At 42.3% G+C, this 13,341-nt stretch overlaps 1 protein-coding gene across 1 annotated transcript in view; it reads right to left on the reverse strand.

Moving 5' to 3' along the window:
- HMCN1 (hemicentin 1) overlaps positions 1-13,341 on the reverse strand; it is a 688,208-nt gene that overhangs the window by 194,376 nt on the left and 480,491 nt on the right. Inside the window, 2 exon segments of the mRNA XM_029617466.1 lie at positions 9,428-9,573; positions 10,705-10,818. Coding sequence (XP_029473326.1) covers positions 9,428-9,573; positions 10,705-10,818 — 260 coding nt within the window.

Below are 13,341 nucleotides of genomic sequence, written 5' to 3' on the forward strand. Positions count from 1 at the left end.
CCTCCGGAAGGGCATTCCAGGCATCTACCACTCTCCCGTGAAGAAATATTTCTTGACTTTAGTTCTGAGTTGTCCCCTCTGGATTTTCATTTCATGACCCCTAGTTCTGTTGTTTCCTTTCCATTGGAAAAGGTTCAAAGTTCGTACATCATGTCAAGTATTTGAAGGTCTGTATCATATCTCCACTGCACCTCCCATCTTCCAGGATATACATATTTACATCATTTAGCCCCTCCTCCTAAGTCTTGTGATACTGACCTCACACCATTTTGGTCACCCTACTCTGGACTTCCTCCATCCTGCCTTTATCTTTTTTGAGATATGGGCTCCAGAACTAAACACAGTACTCCAGGTGAGGCTTCACCAAGGACCTGTACAAGTGCATTATCACCTCCTTTTTCTTAATAGGCATTCCTCTCTCAGTGCAGCCCAGCATTCATCTGGCTTTAGTTATTGCCTTGTGACATTGCTTTGCCATCTTCAGATCACCAAACACTTTTACCCCAAGATCCTTCTCTTGGTCCATGCACATCAGTTTTTCACCCTCATCACATACAGCTCTTTTGGATTACTACTTCTCAGATGCATGACTATACTTCTTGGCATTGAATCCCAGCTGCCAAAGTTAGACCACTCTTCAAGCTTTCTTAAATCACTTTTCATACTCTCTACTTCTTCAGGCATGTCCACTGTGTAGCAGATCTTAGTATTATCCACATATAGACAAACTTTACCTTATATCTCTTCCGCAATGTCGTTCACAATGAAATTGAACAGAACTGGTCCCAGTACCGATCCTGGTGGCAGTCCACTTGACATAGTTGTCTCTTCAGAGTAGGCTCTATTTATCAATTCATGCTGTCTCCTATCGTAAACCAGTTTGCAATCCACGCCATCACCTTGGCACTCACTCCCAAGCTTTTCATTTTATTCACAAGCCTCCTATGCGGGACTGTATCAACAGTTTTGCTGAAATCCAAGAAGATCAAATCAAGCACTCTTCCTTAATCCAATTCTCTAGTCACTCAATCAAAAAAATCAGATTTGCCTGACAGGACTTCCCCTAGTGAATCCATGTTGCCTTGTGGCCAGCACCCCAGCCAATTGTAGAAAGTTCACTATCTTTTCCTTCAGCAGTCTCTTAATTTTCTCATCACCGAGGTGAGCCTAACTGGACTTTAGTTTCCAGCCTCATCTCTGCTACCACTCTTGTGAAGCGGGACCACCACTGTTCTTTTTCTAACCTTGTGGCACCACTCCTGTTTCCAGGGATCTATTGAACAAACAGGTCCTTCAGTGGACCTGACAGCATATCTATGAGTTCCCTCAGTATCCTGGGATGAACCTCATCAAGCCCCATGGCCTTGTCCACTTTCAGTTTTCCTAATTAGTCGCATATATTCTGTTCCATAAACGGAGTTACGTCTACACCACCCCCATCTACAGTCTTGTCTACCAGCAATGGTCCTTCTCCAGTGTCTTCTTTAGTGAACACCGAACTGAAGTATTCGTTTAATATTTCTGTGATTTCTTCGTCTCTCTCTATACATTGTTCCGCATCACCTTTCAATTCCAGTATACCACTTTGGATCTTCCTCCTTTCTCTAATATATCTGAAAAATGTTTTATCATCTTGCTTTCTGTCTTTGGCAATCCTTTCTTCCACTTGACCTTTTGCTTTCCTGATTTCTTTCTTCATCTCTCAATTTCTCCAGGTATTCTTCCCTGTATTCCTGGGATCCTTTATACTTCTTGAATGTTGTTCTTTATGCCTGTATTTTAACATCCACCTCCTTTGAGAACCAGATTGGTTTCTATTTCCTCTTACTTTTATTTACTTTTCTAAAATATAGATTTGTGCCTTTTTAATAGCTTCTTTTAACTTGGTCCACTGTTGTTCCACCTTGCCCCTTATCTTCCAGTTTTCTAGTTTTTCCTCCAGGAACTTCTCCATTTTGACAAAGTCAGTATTTTGGAAATTCAAAACTTGGGTCTTTGTGTGACTTCTCAGTATTTTATTTGAGATATCAAATCATACCGTCTGATGATCACTGGTGCTCAAGTGGATACCTACTCAGACATCTGAGACATTATCCCTATTTGTGAGCACCAGGTCAAGCATCATACCCTTCCTTGTGGTTTTCATTACCATTTGTTTCAGCAGAGCTCCCTGAAGGGCATTCACTATCTCTCTTCTACTTGTAGATTCCACAAAAGAATTACTCTAGTCTACATCTGGCAGATTAAAATCTCTAATGAGCAGCACTTCTCCCTTCTTTCCCACTTTGTGGATGCCTTTCACCAGATCTGTATTCAGCTGTTGACCATACCTATATAAATGGAAGCACCATCTTTTTTTTTTTTTTTTTTAGGACAGCCCATAATGCTTCTTCCCTACCCCACATCCTTTGCATTTCAGTTTCTTGGATATTGCTTCTGATAAAGTGCTACTCCTCCCCCTTTCCTTGTCCCTTTGTCCTTCCTTAAGTTATAGAACAGGCTGGCCATATTCCAATTATGTGACTCCTCGAAACATGACTCTGTAACAACAAAATGTCCAAGTCTGCTTCCACCATTAGGGCCTGCAGGTCTGGGATTTTATTGCCTAGACTACAAGCCTTTGTGCTCATAGCTTTCCAGCTTCTCTCCTTCAGCTTGCTTCTCTTCTTGGACATCTTTTCTGCCCTAATCAACTGATTTTTGTTACTTTCTTCACCCATTTCTTGGAGATATCGGGGATGACACTCCAATGTCCTTCTGCCACCCCCGTCTACCCATAAAGATTCAATTGTGCATTTAGTCTTTTGCAGAATCTTTATCCTAGTGAATTCTATACCATCCTGGACATAAAGTGCTGCCCCGTAATCCATTTGCTCCTCTCTATCATTACAATATAATTTGTACCCTAGCAGAGCTATATCCCATTGGTTATCCTCTTTCCACTATCTCTGAGATGCCAATTAAGAGATGTTTTTATCTGTCTATGGCAGTAAAAAGGATCTTAAGTAATGATTTGATTTTTTTTTACTTAAGATCCTTTTTACTGCCATAGACAGATAAAAACATCTCTTAATTGGCATCTCAGAGATAGTGGAAAGAGGATAACCAATGGGATATAGCTCTGCTAGGGTACAAATTATATTGCAATGATAGAGAGGAGCAAATGGATTACGGGGCAGCACTTTATGTCCAGGATGGTATAGAATTCACCAGGATAAAGATTCTGCAAAAGACTAAATGCACAATTGAATCTTTATGGGTAGAAATCCTTTGTGTGTTGGGAAAGAATATAGTGATAGGAGTATACTACCATCCACCTGGCCAAAATAATGAGATGGACAGTGAAATGTTAATAGAAATTAGGGAAGCTAACCAAATTGGTAGTGTGGTAATAATGGGAGATTTCAATTACCCTAATATAGACTGGGTAAGTGTCAGGACATGCTAGAGAGATATAGTTCCTGGATAGAAATAAATGACAGCTTTAAGAAGCAATTAGTTCTGGAACAGATGAGAGAAGGAGCAATTTTAGATCTAATTCTCAGTGGAGCACAGGATTTGGTGAGAGAGATAACGGTGGTGGGGCTGCTTGGCAATAGTGATCATAATATGATCAAATTTGATTTAATGACTGGAAGGGGGACAGTAAGAAAATCCATGGCTCTAGCACTAAACTTGAAAAAAGGAAACTTTGATAAAATGAGAAATATAGAAAAAAAAATAACCCTGAAAGGTGCATCTACAAAGATTAAGAGTGGGCAATAGGCTTGGACACTTTAAAAAAATCTTATTACGCCCACTGATTCAAATCAGTGTCTTAATTTCTCTCTTTAATCAGGGTAATATTGGACACTTTTAAAAAATACCATCTAAGAAACGCAGACCAGATGTATTCCACGCATTAAGAAAGAGGAAGGAAGGTCAAATGATTCCTGGCATGGCCAAAATGTGAGGTGAAAGTCTATTTTAGCCAAAAGATCTGCATTCAAAAATTGGAAGAAAGATCCATCAGAAGAAAATAGGATAAAGCATAAGTATTGGCATGTCAAATGTAAGACACCGATAAGGCAGGCTAAAAGAGAATTTGAAAAGAAGTTGGCTGTAGAGGCAAAAACAAATTATAATAAAAAAAATTTAAAATATATCCAAAGCAGAAAGCCTGCGAAGGATTCGGTAGACAGACAACTGTTGTAAATGTCACCAGGCAGAAACATAACCATGTGGTGGCCAATTTTGAACCATGGTCCGACCTATTGAAAGGTGTGTGCTCTGCCCAAATCATGAAGGAGGTAAGTCCATGCCCTTGTTTGCTAAGCTATTACAAACTAGCCATCATCACAAGCATATCCTGATGGATTACAGCACCTGTAGCCTCATGGAAGAAGACTGAGACTGGGGATTCTGTCTGGAGATCAAAGCTTTCTGAAGTCGTCCCATGTGCATCCTCACTCAGGGAACAAGATCCAATGCCACTAGACCAGGAAGTTGAAGATAAGATTACACTGCAGGATACTACACAACCCCAGAATTACAAACAAAAGACTGTACCTAGGAACCTTCCTTACTGGCATACAAAGATAAGCCTCCATTAACATAAGGAGAATAGGAATTCTCCCCTTCCTTCTGTCAGAATCACTGAAAAACGTTTTAAATATGGAATTAGAAACTTTTAGATACGGACTCGCTTCCAAACCAGAATGAGGTTGAAGGACACTTCTTTTATGGAGAATAATACCCCAGCTATATTAGGCCCTTTGAATCAGTACCACTGCTTACAATCCAAGAAACTGCCCAATGATCCTCTTGTGGCATCTGTCTTTCCGGCAAAATGAGTTTGAGCTCCAAGAGTTTGAAAAAAAATTGGGAGATGCAAGAGCATCTCTGATCTTTTATAATATGGAGTCAATTATGAAAAAATGTTGACAGAGGCCACCTATCTCTGGGACTAGAGATAGGGCTCATATACCTATAATGGTTCCTCAAAAGGATACTAGTCCTGTGGTTTCTCCCTGGAGTCTTCCAACAATACACAGCCATGGAAGCCATTCCAGCCACCATCCCTCTAGGCATTACTCCGTTGGAAGAACACAAGCATCCATCCAATATGCTGAGTGCAGTACCATGAAATTGAATCCTCCGGTACCTCTTTCTGAACCTGTAGCACCAGATGCAAGCCAGATCCTGCCATTAGACAGGTACAAGCAGAATTAACTAGAATCCAGCTAATGACCCTCAGACTTATTTAAGCATGGCTTCCAATCTACTATCTTGGGAATTCTTAGGTGCCACAGTTCTCTCTACCAGGATTGTCAACCTTTTTGTGATGGAATAAACGTTCATCTCATAGCAGAGCAAGTAAGGAATAACTTGGCCAGTGAGCAACTACTCTTAAAAGGTTGCTCCTGGAAACACTCATTCCATATCCAATAATTCCCTCCATGACTTACAAAGAGGGCAGAACCCGGAAGAGCTTTCAAGTATTGACCATAATAGAATCCTCATGCTCTACAATATCCCAAGGCACTAGGGGACTGGGAAATTAAGGATTCAAATTATCCCAGTTTCTCAAGTAAAGATAAGAACATAAGAACATAAGAAATTGCCATGCTGGGTCAGACCAAGGGTCCATGAAGCCCAGCATCCTGTTTCCAACAGAGGCCAAAACCAGGCCACAAGAACCTGGCAATTACCCAAACACTAAGAAGATCCCATGCTACTGATGCAATTAATAGCTGTGGCTATTCCCTAAGTAAAATTGATTAATAGCCATTAATGGACTTCTCCTCCAAGAACTTATCCAAACCTTTTTTGAACCCAGCTACACTATGGGGTAGATTTTCAGAGCCCTGCTCGCCTAAATCCGCCCAAAACCGGGCGGATTTAGGCGAGCAGGGCCCTGCGCGCCGGGAAGCCTAGTTTACATAGGCCTCCCGGCGCGCGCAGAGCCCCGGGACTCGCGTAAGTCCCGGGGTTCTCGGAGGGGGGCGTGTCGGGGGGCGGGCCCGGTCGTCGCGGCGTTCCGGGGGCGTGTCGGCAGCGTTTTGGGGGCGGGTACGGGGCGTGGCTACGGCCCGGGGGCGTGGCCACGCCCTCCGTACCCGCCCCCAGGTCGCGGCCCGGCGCGCAGCAGGCCCGCTGGCGCGCGGGGATTTACGTCTCCCTCCGGGAGGCGTAAATCCCCCGACAAAGGTAAGGGGGGGGTGTAGACAGGGCCGGGCGGGTGGGTTAGGTAGGGGAAGGGAGGGGAAGGTGAGGGGAGGGCAAAGGAAAGTTCCCTCTAAGGCCGCTCCGATTTCGGAGCGGCCTTGGAGGGAACGGGGGGAGGCAGCGCGGCTCGGCGCGCGCAGGCTATACAAAATCGATAGCCTTGCGCGCGCCGATCCAGGATTTTAGCCGATACGCGCGACTACGCGCGTATCTACTAAAATCCAGCGTACTTTTGTTTGCGCCTGGAGCGCAAACAAAAGTAGGCTGTTCGCGCTTGTCTGAAAATCTACCCCTAACTGCACTAACCACATCCTCTGGCAACAAATTCCAGAGCTTTATTGTGTGTTGAGTGAAAAAGAATTTTCTCCGATTAGTCTTAAATGTACTACTTGCTAACTTCAGGGAATGCCCCCTAGTCCTTCTATTATTCGAAAGTGAAAATAACCGAGTCACATCTACTCGTTCAAGACCTCTCATGATCTTAAAGACCTCTATCATATCCCCCCTCAGCCGTCTCTTCTCAAAGCTGAACAGCCCTATCTCTTCAGCCTATCCTCATTGGGAAGCTGTTCCATCCCCTTTATCATTTTGGTTGCCCTTCTCTGTACCTTCTCCATCGCAACTATATCTTTTTTGAGATGCGGCGACCAGAATTGTACACAGTATTCAAGGTGCAGGTCATCACCAAAGAGCTCTGAATCCACCTACCTCCCAGGCAGGGCAGAGGAGAAGGAACTGCAGCCTCAAGACGACCAAGTCAGGGAATCCCACAGGGGAACCACAGGGGCTCTAAATGTGGACTCAAGATATGGTCCTCACTCTAACTAACCTTAGCCATTTTTTTACCAAAGGACAGAAAGAAGAAAATGGCCAAAGATTCATGATGGAAATAGCTCTCTCCCAGAGGACAGGCATCCATCACTATTTCCCCAAACAGCACCTCTATCCAGAAAGTGCTTGCAGGAAATCCCTAATTCCACCCTCCTGAGCCATTATGACTGCAGCCCCCTACTAAGTGCTTGGAATAACACATAAAACTCTGAAAGAGAGGAACAGAGCAGAATTGAAGTCCATGTAAAAAAAACAGAAAATCGGAAGCTGTATGCCCTAAAAAGAAATCAGCAACCTCCTGTGTCCAGTAGTTCCTACCCAACTGATCCCTCTGAACTGAGAGAGAGAGAGAGAGAGAGAGAGAATGAGAGGGATGCATTGTTTCTCTGACACATCCAACCAACAAACACAGCTGCCATTCCTACTCCTGACGAGGACCATACAACACACACAAACCAGGTCACCTAGGGCATGGCTGCAGACCCTTGCCATGCAGGAGGCAGAAGAGGGAGACTCTGGCACAGAAAGACCGATATCATTACAGCCCTGCGGTAACACCCGCGGAGGAAATTAATCTGAAATGAAATCGTGAAAAAGGAAAAATCCTCTTGAGACCTGGGATACCGGCAATATAAATCCCGATATCAGAGAGGTCCCTGAGGCAGCTGGGATGCGAAACATGATCACGTTGGACTGAGCTCTGTTATCTCCTTTAAGGGAACATATACATTTAACTGGAACAGAGTGGTAACGGAATTTCACCATCTCAAGGGAAGTACTAAGTACTGGCGAATACCTAAAGTTTTGAAAAGCATTTTCTTGTGATATAACATTGAGTTTTATCATAATCTTGAAAAAGCCAAAACAGAAAATTTAAAATTGGGCATGACCAATGATTAAAAATGGCCCTTAAGCAGTATACAAATAGAGCAGTAATGCCCAAGGATACTGCAGGGCATTATGAAGGTCACATATGATATATAAGCATTTTTCCGGGTGTTAAGATTTTTGTACAGCGTACGTAGTCAAGTTTGAAAGATATTTGTTGTTTGACGTCATCTTGAATATTTCAGTAGTATAATCGTCAAAACGTGTAAAAGCGTATCTAATTATTTATTCACAGAAAGACTGAAGCCACGATTCCTCCCAACTCCACTCTCCACATGGCCCATACAGTTGTTTCTATAAATAATGATGAGGGGAAGCTCAGAGTGGACTGTAGAACTGAACTCTGTCAGAATAATAATAAGGCTGCCCTCATGTCCTCCAACAGAGCATCCCAATAAAAAGAGAAGACAACTGTTGGGATTGGGACAGAAGTTGACTGCAGCCTAAATGGCCCTGCAGCTATCCCTCTGTTTTCCAGCATATAAGAGGAGGCCCCGACTCCTCTTCCATCCTAATACGGCTATTGGTGCGGTTGCAGCATTGCTTTCCTCAGCGGGAACCTATGGTCAAACTTGATTTGTGGCCACAGTCGCCCCCCTTCCACTGAAACTCCAAATTCATCCTCCTGCTGTCACCCAATTCTAAGCAAGAGTGGCAAAGATGGTAGGCCCCCTGTTTTCAGTGCTCTCCAGTGCTGCAGAGAGAGATCCTTTTTTTTCTGCACTGTATCAGCCACCACATCATCCCTACTACCAAATTCTCACTGAGGTGGCCAGGACTGACTAACTCGACTCCATCGTAAAAGCTACCCATGTCCCTTATGTTCTTGACTGCATCCTCTGCGCCTCTATCTGTACTTTTTTTTTTTTTTTACTTTATTTCCAGTAAAGCAATAGCATCTCTTCCTCCTTCTAAAACCATAGTTTTCTGCTTCCTTCTATGGGGTGAGAGAGAATTGGGAGTGGGAGTCACCAATGTTAAGGAAAAACTGTCAGCATCCTGGCTCCAGCTGAGCTCTACTGAGGGAGGGAGCTTATATTTTCTCCTCAGAAGATGCAAACCCTAAAATTCCCAGTCTATAGGTCAGGGCTCCACTCCACTGAGGGAGGGAGAATGAATCTTTCTCCTTAAGAACAACCAAGCATTCCAATTCATCCGACCTAACCAGGCCCCAGGTTACAGCACAAGATGCTCCTCCACCATCTGCTGAAGAAGGAGAAGATTGGCAGGCTGAGGTCATTAAGGATGCATATAAGAGGTGACAACAGCAAACTTGTTGATCTCTGTCTCCATTAGCTGGTTGGTGAGCATAACCCGTTCATCTGGACTGGTCTGACCTGATGAAGAGGAAAATTATTTTAAAGTTGCCTAAGAGGGTAAATAACAAAAAAAAAAAAAAAGGTATTTGGAGAAAATGCTATATGGGGTTTTGCTTTCAATGATGCATTCATGTCCCATGCATCTCACTGAGAAGTCGACAGGTAGCAGAGCAATGACTGACCTGTCCATCCTTGAACCAGCTAAGGGAGGCAGCAGGGATTGCATGTGCCTCACACTCTAGGACGAGGCTGTTGTTCACCCTGATCTTCACTTCCTTGGGAAACAGACCAATTCCGAAGCCATCTCGTTTAGCGATGATGGGCGGAACTGCACGTAAGCAAACATACAATGGAAAGACATTAAACTGGCAATGCAAACACATAGAGACAAGACAACTGCAGGATGATCGAATTATCAGAGGGCAACAGAGACATGTCGATGTTCTTATAACTGTCTGACATAATATAAAGATGAGCAGAAAGTAAATTTCACCCTGAAATACACTCTAGAGCACAGGTGGCAAACTCCGGAGCTCGAGGGCCACAAACAGGCCAGGATAACCACAATGAATATACATGAGCTAGATCTGCATGCTCTGCCTCCAATGTATGCAAAACTCTCTCATGCATATTTATTGTGGTTATCTGAAAACCTGGCCTGTTTGTGGCCCTCTAGCAATGAGGTTCGCCACCCCTGCTCCAGAGTGTTGTCATTCTCATATAGAGTTTGGTATGATAATGATAAACCTGTTAGCCACAATTCAACCTGGCCTGATTAGCGTTATCCATTTCTTTCAGTCATCAACTCGTAATTGATGCAGATGCTATCCAACATCTTCTGCAGAGGGTACTGATTAGCTAAATCATTTTCTTGCTCAAAACATTCTTTTCATCCCAAGGTTTATGCTGCCACCTAACCACACTGTACAAGACTGCTGCATTATTTTTATTCTATCCTGATAAAGCTGTGATTTGCTGAATATCATTTGTTTGACTGAATAGATGACTTCAGTTCAATACACCCCTACCAAGTAGCACTGTCTGCACTGTGCTTCAGATCTTCCATAATGTAAAAGCCAAGCTAGGTCCATAATCTGCTTACACACGGCTTAGTGAGAGAGAGAATGGAAGAGGAGAATAATCTAGCTGGTGCTGAATGGAGGAAAGGCATGGCCTGTACGATACCCTTTTCATTTTATCACAGAAGCAATCTGACCTGAATAAGCCTATTCAGATGTCTCTCCTGCTTACTCTTCCCAGCATGCCTGACACACACTTGTCTAGAGCCAATGCTAAATAAGGTCATTAACTATGAAAATCAGACTCATTTTACTTTTAGATTATCAAACAAAAAAAAAACAACAATAGACTATTATTAAACTAAATGCAAGCCAATTGATGCTGTAAAAGATAACTAGAAAAATACTTTAGTGGCAAGCTAGGCAAATAAAAAACATACTGTATACTTTGACTTCATAATGCTTTAAAGTCTCCCCAGCTTCATTGGTGGCTATGCAGGTGTATCTCCCAGCACTGTCTGCCTGGGCGTTTAGAATCTGCAAGGTCCGGCCTCCTGCAAGACAAGGTTAATCAAACTCATTCATAATTATACTCAGCTATTCACTGTTTGAAATGTATTTACAATTGAAGATGTGGGCTACTTTTTTAATCTTTTATTAAATATAGAACGGTCATGTCAATACACTGGCAATAGTGTACACTGATGAAACTGGATCTGCACCTGTTTGATTTCACCCGAGATGCCAGGTGACGGCTAGTACTATGGTGTTCCCTGCCCTGACTTTCAGTGATTTTCATAAGTATTTATAATTTTTAAAGAATATTAGCTTGGGTGGGGGGGGGGGGGGGGGGGAGAGAGGAAGCCTTTGTCATTGTGGCTTCCCTGAGGAGGAGCATTAAGCTGGCCGACTTCACCACCAGGGGCCTCCTTCCTCTTCAAAAGAGCCTGTCTTGTGGTGCGCCTAGGGGGTGCACTCCTTAGAGAACATTTCTGGCATTTTCACGTTTCCTTGCCTCAGAATGGGGAAGAAAAGGAGAAGGCACTTTTGCACTTTATTTACTACTCCCTCTTCTTAGCCTACTCGAGGCATTTAATTTTCAGTAAACAAAGAGGTAGGCGATCTATAATGGCTGTCAGGTGAACAAAAAAGAAAGAATAGATGCCTTGATCTTTTCCAAATATTTATTAAAGTAGAGACATGTTCGTAAAAATGCCTGACTAATTTTCAGTGACAGCATATTCTTGTGCCTTGTGACCTTGGGGATCCTTCCTCTGCTCCCTCTATTCCATCAGAGATGTTGAGTCATGAAGATCCATCACTGTTGCATCCATCAGACATATCCTTTCTGGGGACTGATGCCGAAGCAGGTTTGATGAAAGTCTCTATACCCTGCCTCTATTCCCCAGGAATAGAAAAGGAACTGTGTTTCTAGTTCACTCTTAACAACACAAGTGGATATTGTCCCATCCTCTGCTGTAATGCTGGATATGGTACGTTTCAAGAAATCATTATCTTCTTGTAATGATGCTGCACTCACAACCCTTGGAACACTCTGTGACTTTAAGAGAACACTCTGAATAATTAGTTGAAATTTCCAATAGAGTTTTTCTATGCATGCGTGCCAAGTTTCCTTGATTAATGAAAATACTTTCAGAGAGAGTTGGAAACCTGGGTAATCTTCCTAAAATCTTGAATTTGAGATTTTTAGAGTTTCCAAGGTTTTCCTTAATTTCACAGTTAGAGATGTTACATAAATTCTACTTAGAGTTGTTTAATGTTTCAAAGGAATATCTTCCTAATTTCTCTAAGGTTTATTATTTACCTGTTATTGACAAATCATTTCCTGAGAACTTAAAGTGGAGGCACTGAAAATGAGTTTTGGTATTTCAGAGATTTTGGAACAATCTAATTATGTAATTAATGATGGAGCTACCTTGCTAGTGACATTTAGATTTGAGAATGATAAAAGATTGACGTTGAGACTTTATTTATTTTAAAAAAAACCTGTTACCCACCCTTCCTTAGTTCAGGGTGGGGTACAACGTACACTCATAAAATGGAAACATACCTAAGACCATTGGCAAAATATTAAAAACGCACATCTTCAAAATCATACGGTTTCATAAGAGGTCTTTACATGCGAGCTGAAAGAAGTGGGTCTTCAAAACCTTTCTGAAAAGGTTTGCATCTCTTATAGATCTCGGTTCAGCTGGTAAAGAGTTCAATAAAGTAGGATGTATGTTCATGCACCTTATTTAAGTTTATTTATTTATTTTATTTACAAGTTTTTCTATACCACCTATACAAGCTTTGGCGCATATTTATAGGACAGGACATTAAGGATGCCCTGATTTGAGGACCGTAATATCTATTTGGTGTGTAAATCTTCAACATGGCAGTGATCCATGGGGAGGAGATATTGTTAAGTAAGTTGTGCCTAATGCTTGCAAATTTATACTGTATCCAGTATGAAATGGGAAGCCAATGTAAAGAGAACAAGACAGGAGTAAACTGATCTTGAACTGAAGCGTTAGTGAGGAGACGAGCAGTGGAATTTTGTATTATCTGTAATGGTGATATAACATAGGCAGGAATTCCAACAGAGAGAATTGCAGCAACCCATACCTGAAGAGAGTAATGCTTGAAGTAGAGTGCGAAAGTCTGGGAGATCCAGTATTGGTTTCAAATGATGGAGTAAAAGAAGCTTATAAAAAGAAGACTGCGTTATGGTTTTGATGTGGGTGTGCATGGACAGAGAAGGGTCAATAAGAATTCCCAGACTGCACATCATGTTTGTGATGGGAATGGAGTGAAAGTTTATCTGAAAGATTTAGAGGATGGTAGCAGGATAAGATCATGAGTTCTGTTTTGCCAATATTGAGAGAGAGTTAGTTCTGATGAAGCCCAAAGAAGCTAAGCAAGAGATGGGAATAGACTGATTGATAGAATCAAAGGCTGAAGAGAGGTCAAGAAAAATAAATGCATATCATGTGCCTAAATCAAACCTATGGTGGATAGCATCAAAAGTGGACAAAAGTAACATTTCAATATTACGATATTTATGAAATTCAAAC

This window comes from Rhinatrema bivittatum, chromosome 10 (genome assembly GCF_901001135.1).
Source record: "Rhinatrema bivittatum chromosome 10, aRhiBiv1.1, whole genome shotgun sequence".
Taxonomy (NCBI): Eukaryota; Metazoa; Chordata; class Amphibia; order Gymnophiona; family Rhinatrematidae; genus Rhinatrema; species Rhinatrema bivittatum.